The 18724-nt window shown below is 38.6% G+C and overlaps 1 protein-coding gene across 1 annotated transcript; it reads left to right on the top strand.

Moving 5' to 3' along the window:
• Nucleotides 1-456: 456 nt before the first annotated feature.
• Nucleotides 457-13478, top strand: ZNF830 (zinc finger protein 830). Its single transcript, XM_026099870.2, has 10 exons — nt 457-634; nt 781-880; nt 1536-1653; nt 2375-2408; nt 3808-4016; nt 4340-4430; nt 5092-5155; nt 7901-7981; nt 9352-9428; nt 11798-13478. Exons 1-10 carry the CDS (start codon nt 513-515, stop codon nt 11979-11981), a joined length of 1080 nt encoding a protein of 359 aa, XP_025955655.1. The 5' UTR covers nt 457-512; the 3' UTR covers nt 11982-13478.
• The last annotated feature ends 5246 nt before the right edge of the window (nt 13479-18724 follow it).

Raw genomic sequence — 18724 nt, 5'->3', positions numbered from 1 at the left:
CCCAGCACTTTTTCCTAATAAATTTGGATTTGCAGCTCAACCTTGTCCTTTCTTATCCTTCAACCAGCAACCAGGCCTGCCGTCCCCTGGGGCAGTTACGTCAAACATAGGGAAGCCCCTCCAAGTCTGAGGTGGGCTGAGGCAGGCTGAGCATACGCTCCACTTTTAACTGCAGGTTTGGCCTGCTGGGGGCAGCGGCAGCACAGACAACTGCGGTTACCGAAGGGGTAAAAGGGGCTCCTTAGAGCCCAGAAGGCATCTGGGTAAGGTGCCTCCGGTTCTGGTGGCGTTTGGAGAATTTGAATACTGCAAAAGGTGACCAAGACAGAGAGCTGAATTCCTGCACTAGGGCGGACAGTGAGGTCAGGCGAATAGAGAAGAACCGCCCCCGAGGGGCGGGGCCCTGGCAGCACCGCCCCGCCCCCTGCACGCGGTGGGGGGCGCGGGGCGGAGCCGCGGCCTTGCTCCGCCCGGCGCTGCGGCGGGAGGCGGGCGCGGCGCTGCCGGACAAGATGGCGGCGGTCGGAGTGGGCGCGGGGCGGAAGCAGGTGCGGCAGGAGGAGCTGCGGCGCCTCATGCGGGAGAAGCAGCGGCAGAACGCGGGCAAGAAGCGGATCGACTCGCCCTTCGCCAAATATCCTCCGCCCCGCTGCCCAGGCGCGGCCCTTCCCTCCTTGAGGCGCGCGGGGGGGGACGGCCCGGCCGGGCGGCTCCGCGGCGGGAGGTGAGGGGGGAAGGGGCGGCTCTGCAGCGCCTTGTCTTCCCTTAACGGTGGCGCACGTACAACAGCCTGGGGCACCTGAGCTGCGCGCTCTGCAACGTGCCCGTCAAGAGCGAGCTGCTGTGGCCGACGCACGCGCTGGGGAAGCAGCACCGCGAGGTGAGCGGCGGCCCGGGCCCGGGGAATGGCGGCGGGCGGGGTTACGGGCCTCTGCGGCCGCGTTCAGGCCCTCGGCTACCGGGTGACTGTTTCGGCTCAGCTCACCGCGTCTGTTAAAGAAATGCTTAGGCGCCTCCATGTTAGCAGCGGCTTTTAACTGTCAGGTGTCTGCAGCTTTCCGTAGTTGGACTTGTCTGTATCTTATCAAGTGGTAGCCACGGGTCGGTAAGAAAACATTCCCCACTAAGTACTAAGGGAAAAGACCAGAACTGAGCGACTCCCAGTTCGTGCCTATTTTCTGAATGGGTTGTTGTGGCAAGGCACGGTGCTACTGCTGTGTTTTCCTTTTAAAACGTTTCCTATTCGAGGGCCTTAGGATGGGTCGAGCCTACTGCTTTTTACTCCAGTGTTTTTCTGCTGTAAACATTACCAGTCCCAGTCTTTCCTCATGCAAGCGTCAATTTCCTCTGTCCCCATGTCATACAAGAGACTAACACAAACACCAGTCTTGTTTTTGATATTGGTGATGCCTATTTTAGTGATCTTGTTACGGAGAAATATTAACTCATTTTAATGAAGTATTCTACATGTGCTGTATATTGAACTGCAATTCAAAAGCTCCTGATAGCCTCCTGAATTTTGTACTACTTTGCAGAAAGTTGCAGAGTTAAAAGGCACAAAACAGATAGCAACTGGTTCAGCTGCTAGCACATCATCTCATCCTGTCAAGAGAAAAAATGACGCAGAAAATACAGAATTAAAGAGAGCAAAAGGTAAAGGAATAAAAATACCTAGAAAGCACTTGGCAGAATCCGACATTTTGCGTTTTAAATGTGTATCTTTGCCAGTTCAGGAGAAAACTGCTACTTTGGTAGGTTAGCTAGTTTTCTTCTGGGTTAGTAGGTTAAATTAGGTCATGGGGTGACGGGCTTGGTCCAGACAGAACGAAAAACAGTGTAAATTAAGCAGTGGAAACACTTGCCTAGGAGTAGAAGTATTCCTTTTCAGTGAAATCAAGCCATCAGGCCACAAACCATTCATGAAACTTTGTGCTAAAGGAAAGAAGGTAGTTAAATCTCTTCCTCTGGGGGACTGAATATGTAAATGTTTGAAAGTGCTGCATTTGTGAAAACAAATGTTTCAGAACTCTCGGCTCTGTGCTTTCAAAATACTTTGTTTTCCGTGGTTCATACACAAGGATTATTCTTACATTTCTTTAAGAATGGTAAGACAAACTACTGTTCTGGGCTTGACAGAATGCTAGGCTTAACTAAACACTACATCTTTGAGAGTAACTTTTTGTGTGCATAGAGTTGGAACTCTGTAGCACTGGTACTACCTGACAGTCATAGGGAACATTTAAATTGCATCAGTTGAGGAGTTATGTTAATAGACACTATCTTTATGAACTTCTTGCTGTAGTAAGACTTTATTTGAGGGATATTTTCTTTTAAAAGAACAGACTGTAAGAAGTGACTCTTGACTGTTATACAGGTTCAGATGACAAGCCACACACATCTACATCTGGGTAAGTAGATCTTAGGTGTTTTTTGTAACTGTGTATGAACTTTGTTATGCACCCTGTTCTTTCTCATCTCTGTTTCCCAGCTAAGGGTAAAGATACAGATACAAATTGGCAGATCCCTGCATCTGTTCAGTGTTTAATGTGGATATATAGTCTTGAGTTTGGCAGCATCTTCCTCTGTGTAAATAAGAAAATCATGGTGTTAACTCTAGAGTCTGTGACAAAACAAGAATTAGTCTACTATAATTACTGGACTTTTAATGCTTAATATGGTGGTATTATACAGTCTACTAGAATGAAAGTGGCCTACTGGAAAGACTGTGGCATGCATGCCAGTCTGTAGTGCTAGCATACTGCGAAAAAACATGATAGCCTGAAGAAAAATTATATACTACAAGTGCAAAAAATATTTAGTCACCAAACCTGCTAATGAATTTCATGAACAGATTTTTATTAAGATATTTTCATGTAAATGCCTGTCTTCCAGATGAAGTCTGTCTCTTAAAGAGGTAAGCATGCTTGACTTCAAGGGAATCAGTCGTTTGTCCTCACATATGCATCTTGGTACCATTTGAGATTTCTGAGGATATTCTGACATCCATGTGGGATTGGGAGATATCACATGAGGCTTGTAGGTCTCCTGTACACTTCTGCGTAGGGTGAATTATTATTATCTTACATTGACATTGAGCCCTACTATCTTGACCCTAATAGACATTGTTGCCTTGTGGGAATTCTTTTTTTCTGTATAAAATCACACAGTTATGAAGTTTTTTCATCATAAAATTGGTCGGTATGATTAATTTTAAAATCACACTGGGAAAAATGTTCAGCTTGGAGGCCTGCAGATATCCTAAAAAATCTGGATTTTTTCATTGCTGAGCCTGTGCAGCTCTTCCTGGTTTCAAAATGGGTTTTTCTTTGCAGTTCTGAGCTGCAGTAGCACCCAAAATAAGTAGTTGTATTATACATGAAGATTATCAGGTTTAGGTGATGTTTGTATCACCACTGTCCTAAGAATTTTGTATTTAATATGTTCACAGCAGGTACACAGGTACAATTAACTTTGAGTGTGAACATAGTATTATCTAAATAATTTGCATTCCTGAAACCTCGCTTTCTTACAGGATACTTTTATTAAATCATCTTACAGTGAATATACAAGTACAAAAATTGAAATTCGAATGTGTTTTCAGTACTAACCTCAACATTCCTGAGGAACTTTAAAAGAAAGCAACAATTATGTGCTGCCTTTGATCAATGGTTACACTAGCTGCTCTGCGGTTTAGTATGTTGCAAAACATTGCAAAGATCATATTGTTCACAGATTAAATAGACTTTAGATGCTAGATTGTTACTGATTTTTGTGAAGTTTCAAATATTTATTTATTGTATTTACTAGGCTACCAGCAGATTTTTTTGATGAAACAGAGCAAAATGGTGCAAAAGAACAGCTTTCAAAGGGTCCAGGTCCCAGTTTATTGTCAGGAAATTATGATGATGATGATGAAGAGGAAGAACAGGAAGATCACTCAAACAAATCATCCGTTACACATAAAACTGAAATTCCACCTCCAACTCAAGAAGTAATAGCTAATTCTCTACCTACAGGTAATGATGAATGTAGTAAGTGATTCAGTAAGGAGAAGCTGTGTGATGGAGGGGTTTTGTTTTATTTTTCTAATTACTGCTATTAGCTGATTAGGATGTGGAAGGAGAGTAGGGGGGGAGATATTTGGGTAGTTGGTTATTTTATAGTGTTTTCTCAGCCTGCTTATCACTTTTATGCTGTAATTGCGTGAGGTTGTCAAGTGGAATACTGTCTCGCTTTTTTTGCTTGATTCAGTAAGGCATTAATTTAAATTCCTCTCTAGTCAGAACTTTGTATAGGAGCTTGTACAGTTCTTCATTGGATTCTGTCCTTTTTTTTATAGACTTCTTTGACAGCAAAACTACAGCTGCACCTATAGTTTCCCATTCAGGATCCATACAGAAACCAGAGATACAAGAGAAGGTAGTTGAAAGGTAAGCAGTTGAATGAAATATTGATAAATTTGGGAATTGTAACTAAATGTTACCCTTCCTGAAAATATTTGTGATCATTCAGAAATCTGTCTTGTTGTTATCTTGTAACCAGAATAGTCTGTGTATAACTTCAGCATCTAGCATCATTTCAGGCTGATACTTGACATCCTACAGATAGAATAAAAAATGGAGCAATGGGTCTTTTAGATATCTGTATTTGCAGGTCTCAATACAGGGTACTTTTGAAGTTTAGTGTTAACTACTGCTTTTTACTGTTTAAAGAAAACCATTGACTCGTTCTTTTAATAATGGTTTGGTTCGCTTAGGCACTTCTTTAGACATTGGCTTAGGCTGTCAAAAGTAGAGATTCTGTTGTTAAAATGTTTGGGTGCTCAACACACTGGAAAGGACAGTTCAGGAAGGCTAAGCTACAGTTTGTATTTTGGCAGTGAGTTTTAGACCTGTCTGTGCAGTTCCTTGTGTGTTAGATAAGACCAAATTGAAGAAATGAGTTTTGATGGATGAAACTCAGGGCATAAAAAAATTACTTCATTTCTAGGTCCTTTTATAAAATGGATTTTTCTCTTGACTATTTTTAACTCCACCAAAAAAAAAAAGTTATAAAGTGTTAACTCAGGATAATAATAACCCAACATTTCAGGAAAGAAAACACGGCTGAAGCTTTACCAGAAGGGTTCTTTGATGATCCTGAAGTGGATGCAAAAGTAAGTGGTCTTATTTCTATTCTGCCAGATTTATTTTCTGCCAGATATCATAATTTTCTGAGTAGTAAGGATGCTTTTTCAGGTAATTAGTTATGACTAATAACCAGAATATAAGAAAATGACTGAATTATTTCATTCTGTATTAATTAGAAGACATGAAAAGGGTGTGTGAGAGAAGAGTTTGTTAAACCATCTCTCAGACGGTATTTTTGGTTTCCTTTGTGAGTTAAAGAAAAAAGAAGCAATGTTATTCATTGACTAAAATGCTGGATTGGGATTTGGAAGATCCGCTTGTTTTTATTTCTGTGAGTGGCCCTGGGAAAGGCATTTCCGTATGTCAGTTTCTGCCTCCCTGAACTGAGAATATAAAAATGCTTAGGTAATGTGCTTTGAGAGATCCTCTTGAAAAGTGTAAGGATTGGTTTTAGTTTGTATTGATACTATACAGACTGCTAGAATGAAAACAACTAGATTGTGGCATGCACTCTAATCTTTACTCCTGGCATACGACAGCAGCAAACTTGATCTTAAACTCTGTCTTTTACTGCTGTGGGGTTTTTCTGCTGCTTAGAAAAAAAGAGAAAATATGTTGGGGCATTCAAGGTGTTTGTCCAAAACCAGCCATTAAAAATCTTGGAATTTTGATCAAAATCTTTCTTTATTATTATTATCATCCTGCAACTTGCACATTACCAAATGATGATCAAAAGAACACTGATTTTTGAAATGCAAAGCATATTTTTGTAAGATTTACCACAGATTCAGTGGCTTTCTTCTTATCTTTATCAAAATAATAGTGTGTTGGACTTGCATTTTTTTCAAAGTTATATTTGTTTTCCTTGAATATGTTTCTCTTTTGATCACACTGTGGAAAGCTGTTGGTGAGGTGGAGCCATGACTTCTGATTAGGAGACCTTTTTGAGTAAGGCTTCTTTATGTTCACTTAGTCCCGCTGTCACAGTTACAAGCTTGTGTGTCTCTTATTTGCTCTGGCAGGATTCTTTTGGCACCACTCATGCACACGAGTACGTTGGCAAATGTGAATGCGCTCATGTTCAGATACTTTTTGAACAATGAATTTCTGAATATTGAAATATGTAGCTGAAAAAGACACTTCTATTTCTTTTTGCGTATGACTAAGTGGTGTATTGCACTCTTCAAATACTTCAGTTTCACCATGAGCTGGGTGGCTAGTTAAAGCAGGAGTGTCTAACAAGAAGGGTGGATGTCCTTTTATCTGTTGAGGACACTAGTCAGAGATCTTTATTAAGGTCATTTCTTCAGCTGATAAAATTTACAAGTGGATAGATGTTCCAACAGGTTCTTCCTTCAACTGCTTACTGCTGCTGTTTGTTTTAATCAGTTCTTCTTAAGTGTAGCTAATATGAAGAAGGAGGAAAGTGTCTATGACATTGATTACGTTGAGATAGTTGCAGTGATTTTGTGCTGCAGTCATACACAGAATAATCTAATTCGAGAAGTTCCAGTGGGCTTTTTGGCAGGGAGGTTGTGGGCTTGAAAAATGATGATTCTTTACATCAGGGTTATAAAGCATGCCAATTCTGGATTAGATAAATATTTCAAGAAAAAGTGGTATCTGTAGTATTTAAATTTATTATAACAAATACAAATAATTATGAATTACAAAAGATGACCACAATGTGTAATAACACATTACATACACACATTAGAAATAATCACAAAACAGAAAAATGAAATGATGGATATTACTTCCCAATATGTAGTTTGCTTTGAAACTTTTAATTTATTTTATAAACCTAATTCATTCTACTGGATTTCATATAATCATTCAGGAGCAAAACATGTACATAACAGTCGTCTTTACCATGATGATGATTGATGTGTTGCCAGAAAAGAGGAATGAATAAAGGAAAAACAAAACTAATGCAAAAAGATACCACAAATCATTGTCCAAACTGCTTGCTTCTCCCAGTTTTGTAATTTCCACCCAATCTAGGGCCAGATGTAATCTGTCATCTAACATAATGATACATGCCACAGCTTCCACTCTTTATTTGTGGAAGTTTTGGTTACAAGGGTAGGTGATTTGGTTTATTTGCTAATGTGCTTTGCTAAAAGCACAGTCTGTTTTTAATTACATCATTGCAGATCTTAAACGCATTCTTACAGCTGCTACTCTTTCAGTCATCTTGTCTTACTAATTAATGCTCTTTGCTACGAAAGAAAAAGCTTTGCAGGTATTAAATTGGTACGTAGCTGCAGAATTTCTTTTGCTGGCCAACAAAATCAGACTAGATTTGAAATATAGGGGAGTAGTCAGACTAGTTACTGAATCATGTAATACTTTGTTACATTAAAAGGTGATAATTCACCACTTTTGGGCTTTTGAGGTGCGCTGCTACATACGATTGAACAGGCAGCTCGTGGAAGAATTTAAAACTTGATAGAGTAAAATTACAGGACCCTCAAATTACCAGGCTTGATCACTTCTGTTAATTTAGGCATCCCACAGCATCCGTTCCTTGTCAATTGTTCTTTAATATGACATTTTAATCCAGGAGTAGAGTCTTTTTTTTTTTTTTCCTCCAGAATCTTTAGACAGCTGCTGCACCATCTTGTTCTTATATGTTACTTATACTGAAGTATGTTGACCAGACTTTTCTTAGAAAATGCAATAATACTTTTCCTGTTTCTTCAGTTTACAGTGCCCAAAGGGTGATTTGACATTAATTGTTAACACACTTGTTTTTCCATGTCCCTTAGGTGCGAAAAGTTGATGCTCCAAAAGATCAAATGGACAAAGAATGGGATGAATTTCAAAAGGCGATGCGACAAGTCAACACAGTAAGTAATGGAATTTGTTTTTATTGATTCTAAATACAATACATAATACAGAAAACAAGTTTCATGCAGATCTGCAGAATGACTGACGTACTGCATTTATCAGCTATTTGTTTCTATACGGGGTGTAGTTAAATGTGCTTGATCAGTGAGTAAAGGGTTCCTTACGTTTTCCACTTGAGCAAAATTAAGTGGAAAGAACTTTTGATGAGGATCCAGTCATCAATATATCTAGTTACTCTAGTTAAATTACATGTAAGTAAGATAGCAGATACCTCAGATCAGTCTTCTGTATCCAAATATTGGACTATTTATAGGCTCTTTTTTAGATGAGATATATTCATATTTTAACCTTAAAAGCCAAGCAACCCCCTTGCCCCCATGTGCCTGCCTTTTTGAAGCAAGATCTATAAAGTGTAGGTGATCTGGGTTATATTGTTACTTTAAATTTACTAGAAAGGAACCCCAAGCTTTGGGAAAGTAAAAGAAGATTTTGTGTATGACAAGTTGGCCACAGTTTTTCCTGTACTTTCATTTCTTATTGTTTAGCATTGCATGGAACGTCTTCCCAGAGCAGGTGTTTATCTGCCCTTTTTATACAATGTGAAACTGACATTAAAGATACCTGGTATTCTCACTCTTCCCTTTGAGTATTTGCCAATTTTCTTCAATTTAACTGTAAATAATGGCTCGTATGTCAGCTGCGAAGTGGTGCAAAAAATCTATCATTGCTCATTTTAAAGCAGTCAGCACTATAAACGCAGTGAATGTTCATACAAAAACTAGTGGATACATTTTGCTAGCATTAGCCATTCAGATAATTCTTCAGCTTAGAAGGAATCTTCTCAGTTACGCGTGGACCATTGATTGCATAGCATCTCCCAGACATTCAGATTTGAGAAAGTATATGCTGGAAAAAATAACAAGTTAGAAATACTTCGGCATCTAGTGGGTATATTTAACCATTACTTTCAATAAGATTGTGTAATTAAGTCCCAAGTATTGAGAGAGTGTTCCTATTTCAGCCTCAGAGTTTGGATGTGCATAGTTTGTTTATGCTGCATTTCAAATAGTAGTGTATTGAAAAATTCAAAATGATAAAAAGTAGTTTGGCTGCTTTGGAGCTAACTTTTTTTTTAACATAACTTTTCATTGTGTCCTTTCGATTTAAAATTAATCCAGATCACAAAGTCTTTTTCTGTATATGCCTCCAGAGTCTTTTGTGAATAGGACTGCGTGTATAGGAAATTGATAGTTATAAGACACTTGACTTGGGGTGGGGGAAGAGGAGGGAGGGAAGACATGGACATTAGAAAAGAACAACAGTGAAAGTTGGGATGAATATAAATTTTCTTACAGCCTCTCTAATTTAGATTTCAGAAGCAATAGTGGCAGAAGAGGATGAGGAGGGACGACTAGATCGTCAGATTGGAGAAATTGATGAGCAGATGTAAGTAGATCAGTTTTTCCTCAGACTATATTCTCCAGCAGGAATGGGTATCTATTTGACTGGACTCATAAACATTTTTAACATTAATCTTCTATGATACTACTTTTCATTAATCACCTAAGTATTTGACTTGGAGGACAAAGGTAGATTCCCTTAAATTTCAAACTGATACCTAATAAGAACATGACTGTTGGTGCAAACCTATATAATTATTGCTAAGAGAGACTGCACTAGGATCACTGAAAATAGGAAGCAGGCAAGGGCAAAATGAAGTGATAAAATGTAAATCTTTTGAACAAACTGCCTTTTTTGCCCCCATGAAATGTCTTAAATTGTATTTCTCTGTGAGTTCTGAGTAATTTTTTCTCTGTGAATTCTGAGAGAATTTATGCGAACATATTTAACAACTTTTATTTAAAGCAAGGTCTGATTTTTCTGCACAGCAAACAAGCATAATTTCCATAATGAGATTTGTGTTTTGACCATCCATTTGCTGTGCTGAAAGTACTGTTCTGTGGCTAACTCTCCTTGTCTCTAACAAAAGTTACTCAAAGGTTTTGCTGAATAATGCACTTCATTACGTGAAGTCACTTTTTCCAAAAAAAAAAAAAAAGTAGCAATTGGAGAAACATTCGTTTAAACTCCAAGTATGTTGAAACACAGCTCAGTGTAACAGATTGTTATCATCATGTTGCTTAACATGTACAACTGATAGAAAAGAAAAATAATTCTGATTTTTAACAAAGCCTTCAGCAAAAAGGAGATACTAAAAATTAAAGCAACACTTAAAATCACCTGGCCAGATTTATGTGTTACACATGATCAGCAGTAGTAACAATAGCATTGGCTTCAAATTCAGATTTGATGGTAAAGGAATGTCTTTTTTAACAATGATCATACTATTTTGGAGAGAGCTTGAGCTAAAGCTGACTGTCTTTGAGCATTCATTTTTACCTGTAGTTTAAAATGCTATAGTACATAGAAAAATTCTAAAACATTCAGAAATTTGTAGAGAGTTTCAATCCTGCCATAATGATTTTTCCCTGAAGTAAAGTTCCATATAGACTTTTAGAAGACCATTTTTGTAGCTTTCTGAGTGTTTTGAGTGCAGGTTATTTCAGAGCACTACTAGCAGAATATTCTAGCAGAAATTCTGCAGATAAAGCAGGTCTTCCATGCAGGGTGAGAAAATGTCTTCTGTTTTACCTTTAAATACTCTGTTTCAACTTCAGAAGCTTACCTTTAACCATATGTGCCCATGGGCTTTCAGCATTAGAAAGCAAGCTGTCTTTCAAAGAACTTTAGGATGTTTCACTCAGTTTTGATCAAGAACATTTCCCAGATGCTGGTGAAGTAAACTGGAATTATGAGTCATGATTTAAAAACATCTGAGATGATGAATTTGGTCTGGAATACAAAGTGCCATTAAAAGTACAAAGTACCTATCTAAAAATGCCAGTGTGATGTCTGTTACTGAACTTCGAGCTGTGCAGACCTCCTTTGGTTTAGAAATTCCTTTTGGTTACCTGGATGTTTCTTGTTTCTTGGTGGAAAATTACAAAGAATCTACAAATCAAAATAATTCCAGTGAAACTCATGTTTTCTTTAGCCTTCATATCTTCAGGTATGGCTGCCTTTAAGTAATTCTATTGCAGTTTTACAAGAGGAAATAGGATCCAGATAGTAATCTTTCCTTGTTGACTCTTCCTAGCAAGTAAGAATAAAACAAGCAAAGATGTATTTCAATCAGAGAGGCTTATCCTACTTGGCATTTTCAACATAATATCATATTAAAAAATTGCTAGAATTATTATTAATATAATTTTTGAAAATAGAACTTTTAAAATAAGTGCAAAATTGAAAGTCAGGGATGAGTCGAGAGGCCTAGTTTAGCACTCAATAAGCAGATAAGGAATATGAGCACTTGTGTTACTCTTCTGTCTTCAGTTCAGGGATGCTACCTCTAAGATATAAAAGGTGATAGCCAATGCTCACCTTTCTACCATATATGAAAAACATAAGTGGAGCAAAGAATTCATTCTCTTCCTGTATGGAAGTGTGGATACTGGTTCTGTGTTCTTAAATCAATTTGCGATGGTGGTGCCATTGTTTTATGTTTGGATTAGATCTCATTGTTAGAGAATTGCCTGTGCCTCTCCTCTCTTTTGTTCTGTTTCCACGTGATTAATACAGAGAAGGTGGATTAATACAGAGAAGGTGCAGTAGCGTACTGAAAGACCGTGTTTATTGTTGGGAAGCTTTTAAGCTTTTTTTTCATGTAGAGTTGGAGAAGCAAAATGCAGCACTTCAGAAAATCCACTTAGTGTGGAAAGGTCACAAATATTAATAGGTGGTTTACTTTTCAACAGAGAATGTTACCGCCGTGTTGAGCTGTTGCGTAATCGCCAGGATCTGATGAAGGAGAAATTTAAAGAAGCCATGAGATTAAGATCGACACAAGAGAAAGAGGATGAGACTATTGGTAGCGAAGATGAAGAAGAATTGCAGGATTTGCTTTCTCAAGACTGGCGGGTGAAAGGGGCTTTGTTGTAGCATTTCTGCAACATGGTTGATATTCTCTTTACCTGTGATGGTACTTCTGTTATCAGAAGTGAGATGTCTGTGTTAAAATATTTATTTAAAGAGAATCGTGAGATGGTAAAGAGCCAACTGTATAAGAAAAAAATCTTTGTACATCTATAATGGTGTATTACATGCTGTAAAAACTGTATATTGCAAATGTTTTACAAGATTGAATGTAACTTTCCAGTTAAAATTACTGATTTCCTACCAGAGATATTTTAATGGGATTAAAAGTAACTTTAGAAGCTCTATTTGGGGAACATTAGACCTGTACAGTAAGTTGGAGATTTGCGTCATTATGTATGGAAGTAAAGAACTAGCAAACATGTTAGTGTTTTCCCCCATGATGGGGTGGAACAAAGGAAACCCTTATGCATTTATCTTATTTTAAAAGTTTCAGAACTCTTTCCTCTGATTCTTCCTCCCCCCTTCCCCCAATAAAATATGTAAGTCTTTCTGGATCTGTTACAGTTTCTCTGATGCGTATGTATATGCCAAGCTCAGAAATGCTGTGCAGCAGCTTCTCCAGAGTGTGTACTTTGTGATCTGCTGAAAGACACAGTCAGTGTTGAAGACTTCCCTTTTTGGCATTTGGCATTTTGCTTAGTACAGTCATAACGGAGCATACCTCACACTTAAACTGGAGGTAGGAAAACAGAGCAGTTACATATTTGCATAACTAAATGAAAGCACAATAAAATGTCAGGGAGTAAGGTAGCTCACTGGAAACCGTGACTAGGTAAAATCATTTATTTAGGTGTAAATACTGGAGTTTTTTCTAAGATAAGTGCATCTAAAATGCATCTTTTCTGTTCTGTCAAACAGAAAAGTAAAATTAAGAACCCACAAACAGGATAAAACTAGGACCCACAAAGCGGAAACTATCTTGAGCTTTGGTAAATGTGTCTCTCTCTTTTTTTAAATGTATTATTGACCTTTGCAAATCTTAAAACATGACCAATTTACCGAGTTACTGAGGACTTTTGAAAAATAGGAGATGTGATTTAATTTTTATCACAAAGTGAAGTTGTGAAAGAATAGCTTAATACTTCCTCTTTTTTTTCTAAAGTTTTAAAACAAGTCAGGTTCTAAAGGGAGAAAGCAAGCTTTGCTCTTAAGACCTCTTCATATACTTCACTCAAAGCTGTTCATTAACTAAGTAATTAAGGGGAAAACAATGTTGCACACTAAGGCTGTGTTTAATTTGCCTCCTTTTGAAGAAACACTTCTTGTACTGGGAGCCCTTTCCTTATTGCGAGATGCTATTTTACCACTTCTACTTTCCATGATCCTTGGATCCAGGTCTGTATGTTTATAAAGCTGTCAAAAGTAAAATTCAAGCAATGGTCTTTAACAATTTGATGTATCTGTTATTCCTGTTCATATATGCTGGCTTACAGCCTTGGCTTCTTGGTTAATTTACTAACCATAGATATAAGTAGGTGTTACTAAAAATGTTTAACTCAACACTGCAGTCTTGTGTGAATTATTACTGATATTAAGGTACCAACATTTGTGATTTAGAAAGAAACATTCATGGTATTGAAACAAATTATGGTTTGTCAAGTTAGAGAAATATTAGCTGGACCAAAACCGAAATAAAAAAGGCACTTCCTGCTATAGCTTGAAATGTTAGTTTGAATGTCAATTTATAAGGTGTCTATGGTGCTTCATGCTGTGCTGAAAGGTCTCAAGCTGTCTTTTTCACTAGAAAGAATGCTAAGCTGAGAAAGTGATACGGTATTAACAGATGGACAGTTTTGTGTAAACCCCCCATGGCCAATTTTCACTCTTGGAAAAACTAAGCAAAGCTACTCGCTGTTCTACTTACCTTTCTCCACTGAACTCATTTCTCACAGCTTTTGAACGCTGGATTTTAGAATCATTCTTAATGTCAGAAACGTACGTGGCTAAGTGCAGGTTATATGGAGCATCATGGGCATATAGTATGTTTTTACAATATAAAAAAGGTTAATTTCTGAGTTTATAACTTAAACTTTTACTTCCATTTTATACATATATCTATAAATCATACTTTCAGCTGCAGATAAATAGGAAGGGAACTGAGCATTAAACAGTGCAGCTGTTCTAGTTCAGGTGCCCTCTTTATAGATACTTAGCAGTAAGAAGGTAAAGGCAGTTACCAGTCTTTAGGATTGGGTGTGTAATGCAGAAAAATCTTCTATACTGCTCGTTTTTAAAGAGTCCTTCTTCATTCTGTCAGTTATTACAGAGCTTGTACGTTCAAATTCAAGGCAGTAGAATCCATTGTTTTAATCAATATTGGGAAAAGTTGGCAGGAATAAACATGGAATCATTCCTCTCTGCATCCAAGCACTCTCTCTATTCATTACCCTGACATAATTTCTATTGAAATAGCCCAGACAATGAGTCAGGCAGTGGACAGGATATGTTTTACTGAGGAAGTAACTGACAGCATTGGTTCCTCTTGGTTGTTGCTTGTTTAGGAGTTGGTGCTTCTTTCCTTAGAGAAATCTCATAGATCCATAAATAATATTGTATATTAGTTTTCACTGGAAGGAGTGACAACAGTGGAGGAGTAACTCTACATTTCTTCATCACTTTAAACACAAAGCTTTTAGAGAGCTTTGTGAAGAAGATAGATAGGAGTGACTTTGCTAGCTGTGTCCTGCAAGACCATTGACGTTTATGTGCTGTTGTGCCAAGAGAGCAAGAAATCAACCTGCTTTTTAGCAAAGTAGCATGTCAGTAAGGGAGAGAAGGGAATTATCCCAACCTTGCTGAATACTCAGGGTAGTATGTCATGATAAATGACCTACTGTGTCTTAGAAAAACATAGGCACAAATAATTTATACGTTACATCTGCCCTCAATTTTGGAAAACAGTTTTATGATTGATTTCTGATGAGATGTTCTGCTAGGTGATGAATCAGAGCAAATAATTGTTTTTTTAAAAAAATTGGAACTTTCTTAAAAGCTTATATTTTCTTCTGTTTTTAAGCAGTTGAGATGAAAGTAGTCCTAATAATTAGCCCTGTCCATAGCCAGAGTTAAAAATGAAGATGGCACTCTGGCACAGGGGAATTTGAAGAATATTTTAAATCTGACATCTAGGACTTTCAGAAAAAATGAAGAATCTGAATTAAAGGGGAAAGCTTAGCATCTGTAATCCTTATTTATTGATATAATGATGGCATGCGTTGCCCAGATTGGAGAACTGTGAAATTTCATGCCACCAAAAGAAGTTGCTGTTCCAGAGCTTAGTGGGTAATGACCCCTAGGCGCTGTGTGTGCATGTGCATGTTTCAAATGGAGCTCCAAACACCATGCTCCCCAGGGAGCAGTGAGCCACAGGCTGCTACTGCCTCTACTGAAGCATGCTTGTTAAGTTGTAAGCAGTTGTTCAAGTTAAGTAGTTAAGCAAGTGCAAATAATTGGAAATGGCAGTCTGGTGTTCTAACTCCTCCATCATGAAGGAATTTTAAGCTACCGCCATCTTGCTCAAGAAGCAGATGTGTAAAACAGCTGTATTTGCTACAGGAGGAGGTATTTGGTGTGGAGGAGTCCAAAAGTGATCAAGGAGGGGAGGGGAGAGAGGCAGAAGAAGAAAAGATAATGAATGTTCCTTCATTAAAGCACACTGCTGTAAAATTTGCTTCAGAAACAACATTTTTGGTTTAAAAAGAGCATTAGCTTTACATTTGGCAACCTCCCTGCTCCCTGTAAACTAAATGTGAGGTGAGGCCAATTTTGCTTATTACATGCCACTCTAATTAAATTGTCTGCATTTCATCATTTCAGAAACACTGAGCTAGAAGTAGTGTTAATGAGAAAAGTCAGATTGTGCAAATATTTTCAGCATTTACAAATATTTTACAATTTATTTTTTTATAATCAAGAAATTGTACACTAGGAAAGCAGACATCAGCTCTTTTTCATTTCAGCTACTGTTTTGGGATGTATGCCTGTTTCTAAAGTGACAGGCCACATGCAGTGATGCAGAAACTTCGCAGTTCTGTTAGCATCCTGGGTTCCTCACTGTTGGAGTAAATATACTTCAGTGGAAAGACAAGCACTATAGCCTTGCATGCCTACAAAGTGTCATTCAGGCCAAGGTTGTGAAATGTATTGTGAAGCAGTTTTCCAGTATATGCCTTCATTTAATGTTCTGTTTATCACTTCACTTACAACTATCCTGGCTTGCCGGCTGGAGAAGGAAATAGGAACAATTACCTCATGTAGGCCCCTAAACCAAGCCTTTCCTCATAAAGTATAGCTGAGGGACTAAGGCCTTTGCTAACTGGTGGTTACAGCACTTGCTGAAGCTGTAAGAGATCTAGAGTCAAATCCCTGTTTTGCATGCTCTGATTTGAACCTGCAGTTCCTATGATCTGGCTGAGCCTAACGATTGCAATCTTTCCTGGTAAAAGCTGTGCTACCATAAGATAATTGAACTAGTGAACGTGTGACTTTCTTGCCTGATAATTATGTCACTCACCTGAGAAGGGGAAGGTCCTGCTCCAGGTATGTAACTAGTGCTGAAATACATTCAACTCAGATTGAGGCTGTGGAAGAAACTGAATTTGGATCTCCCCCATCCCAGAGAAGCAATTTTTTTTCATGCTGTTTGGTATTTAAGAGTAAAAAGAATCAGAAAGTATCTCTTTCTGGCTGATTTAGGTGGGGAAGGTTCAATGCATGCTTTAAGACTGTCTATCTAATGTGACTTCACTGAAACATCTAGCCCTTGCAGACCAGTGAGGCTTCAGCACTTACCAGGTGCCCACACACTTGGCACCATGAGACTGATGCTATTAGCTTCCTATGGACTGGCAGAAGTATGCACCTTAGGGCCTACAGGTGCTTTCTGGTATGTCTGAGAACATAAAGCATGCTGCATTTTAGCTGTGGACTAGGTTATGTGGCTAAATACTGCTAGGGTTTTTTTTTTTTTTTTTTTCTTGCTGGTTGACTTTCTTCCATGTTCTGCTTTCCAGCATTCTCACTTTCTTTTCCTTTTTTTTTTTTTTTTTTTTTTTTTTTTTTTTTTTAAACTAGAAAAATACAACTGAGCAGCTGCTTCAATTCCTTTGAGATGTTTGCCACAACTCAGCTACTGATTTGGTGATGTGAAAGCTGTAGAATGTGTTTTTCATTTGGAGATTGTGTTTCATTTGGATTTTTATTTCATTTGGGGGGCTCACAATTGAATGACCTTTTCAGGTACAGACACATGCGTCCTCTTATACAACTTTGAGCATGAGTTGGTTTAGTTTTCAAACTTAGATAACCTTCATAGTTTTTTTTCCTTCCCTCCCCACCCCCCCCCCTCAGATGTACCTTCTTGGTTTTTGCTTGCCCATTTTGTGTGTTAAATTTATCCACTGATTTTCCTGCCATTCAGAAACCCTTTCCAACTAAAATCATTACATAAAAATGAAATCTCCATTAGCCTTGATCTTATCACATTTCAGCCTGTGCCATTTTTTTGGAAAAAGCACTCTCAAGACTTTCTCTCCCCTGCCCTCTTGTGTTCATGCATGTTTAGCTTACCTCGCCTCATCCCTCACACAAACATATCCCTTAACAAGTTTGTTTAAATCTCAGTGTGTTCTAGCTGACTCTGAAAGGTGCAAAGAAATTATTTATGTATGTATGTGAAAGATGGTGTATATGACAGAGCTGCTGCTGCTGCTGCTGCTGCCACCCTTTGCCTTGTAGTCTTATGGAGAGAGCAAAGTCCTAACCCACGGTGTTGGACTGCAGTGATGTGTTCTCTTTATTCACTTACGCTAGCCAGGCTGACCAGAGAAATAGCTTTAGCTATTTTGGAAATGGAGGACCCTGCTCTGAAAGCAACCTCGGCTTTCAAGAGTAAGACCAGTTAAATATATTTTAAGTAATAATAAGGCAGGATTTTATCAGTGAGAAGATGAACAGTACAGGCAGTAGTTCTTCCAACCTAGGGGTTGGAACAGCTAATTCAACACTGGGTGATGCTTTCTGGATGCTGGGAATGTAACAAGGCATTGTGTGCCCTTCCTCTGTAGGCTTTAGTGTCACGAATGTGCTCTGTAGCTATGGCTGTATTAAAAAAACTGGGAACAGCTACAAGTTTCCAGGTCTGTATGCGCATCTCAGTCATAGCATAGTTCCAGACTTGGACTCAAGACCCAGACACACAGCAGCTCTCTGCACCCTGTATTCAAAGGAAAATAAATAGTGATATGCACCATTAACTAACCAGTCTGGACAGTCTGGAAAGCCAGGACCCCAAGCAGAGCACCAGGAGGTAAGTGTAGACCTCAGTAGAGCTGGGATGGAGGCTGCAGAGTTAGAATCTCACTTCCCTAAAGATTTCCAGTGCCCTAAAAGGAGGGGTGGTCAGACTGCAACCAGAAATGCTCTATATATATCAACAACTTGGATCCAGCCCCCTTCTTTCACTTTAGCATGAAGGGGTAACTTGTGACTGCAGTGCTTCAGCAGATCCAAACAAGGAGCTGAACAGCTCAAGCAGTGTTTTAGGGTAGGATGAGTGGTTTCCATGGGCCAGCTTTCCACTCATTATATTACATTCTTTTTAAAGCAAATGGTAATGCTCCTCCCAGCTGCTGGCCTGTTTTCCTAACTGGGTGAAATGTGGTGCTCTCCAGAAGCCCTGTCACTGAGCAGTGCTGCTGGGAATAAAGGTGTGAAAAGTAGGAAGGCCCTTAACAATACCAGGCTCA

The sequence above is a fragment of the Dromaius novaehollandiae genome, chromosome 2 (genome assembly GCF_036370855.1).
Source record: "Dromaius novaehollandiae isolate bDroNov1 chromosome 2, bDroNov1.hap1, whole genome shotgun sequence".
Lineage (NCBI taxonomy): Eukaryota > Metazoa > Chordata > Aves > Casuariiformes > Dromaiidae > Dromaius > Dromaius novaehollandiae.
The sequence above is the reverse complement of the archived record's forward strand: the minus strand, read 5'-3'. Positions and strand labels throughout refer to the sequence as shown.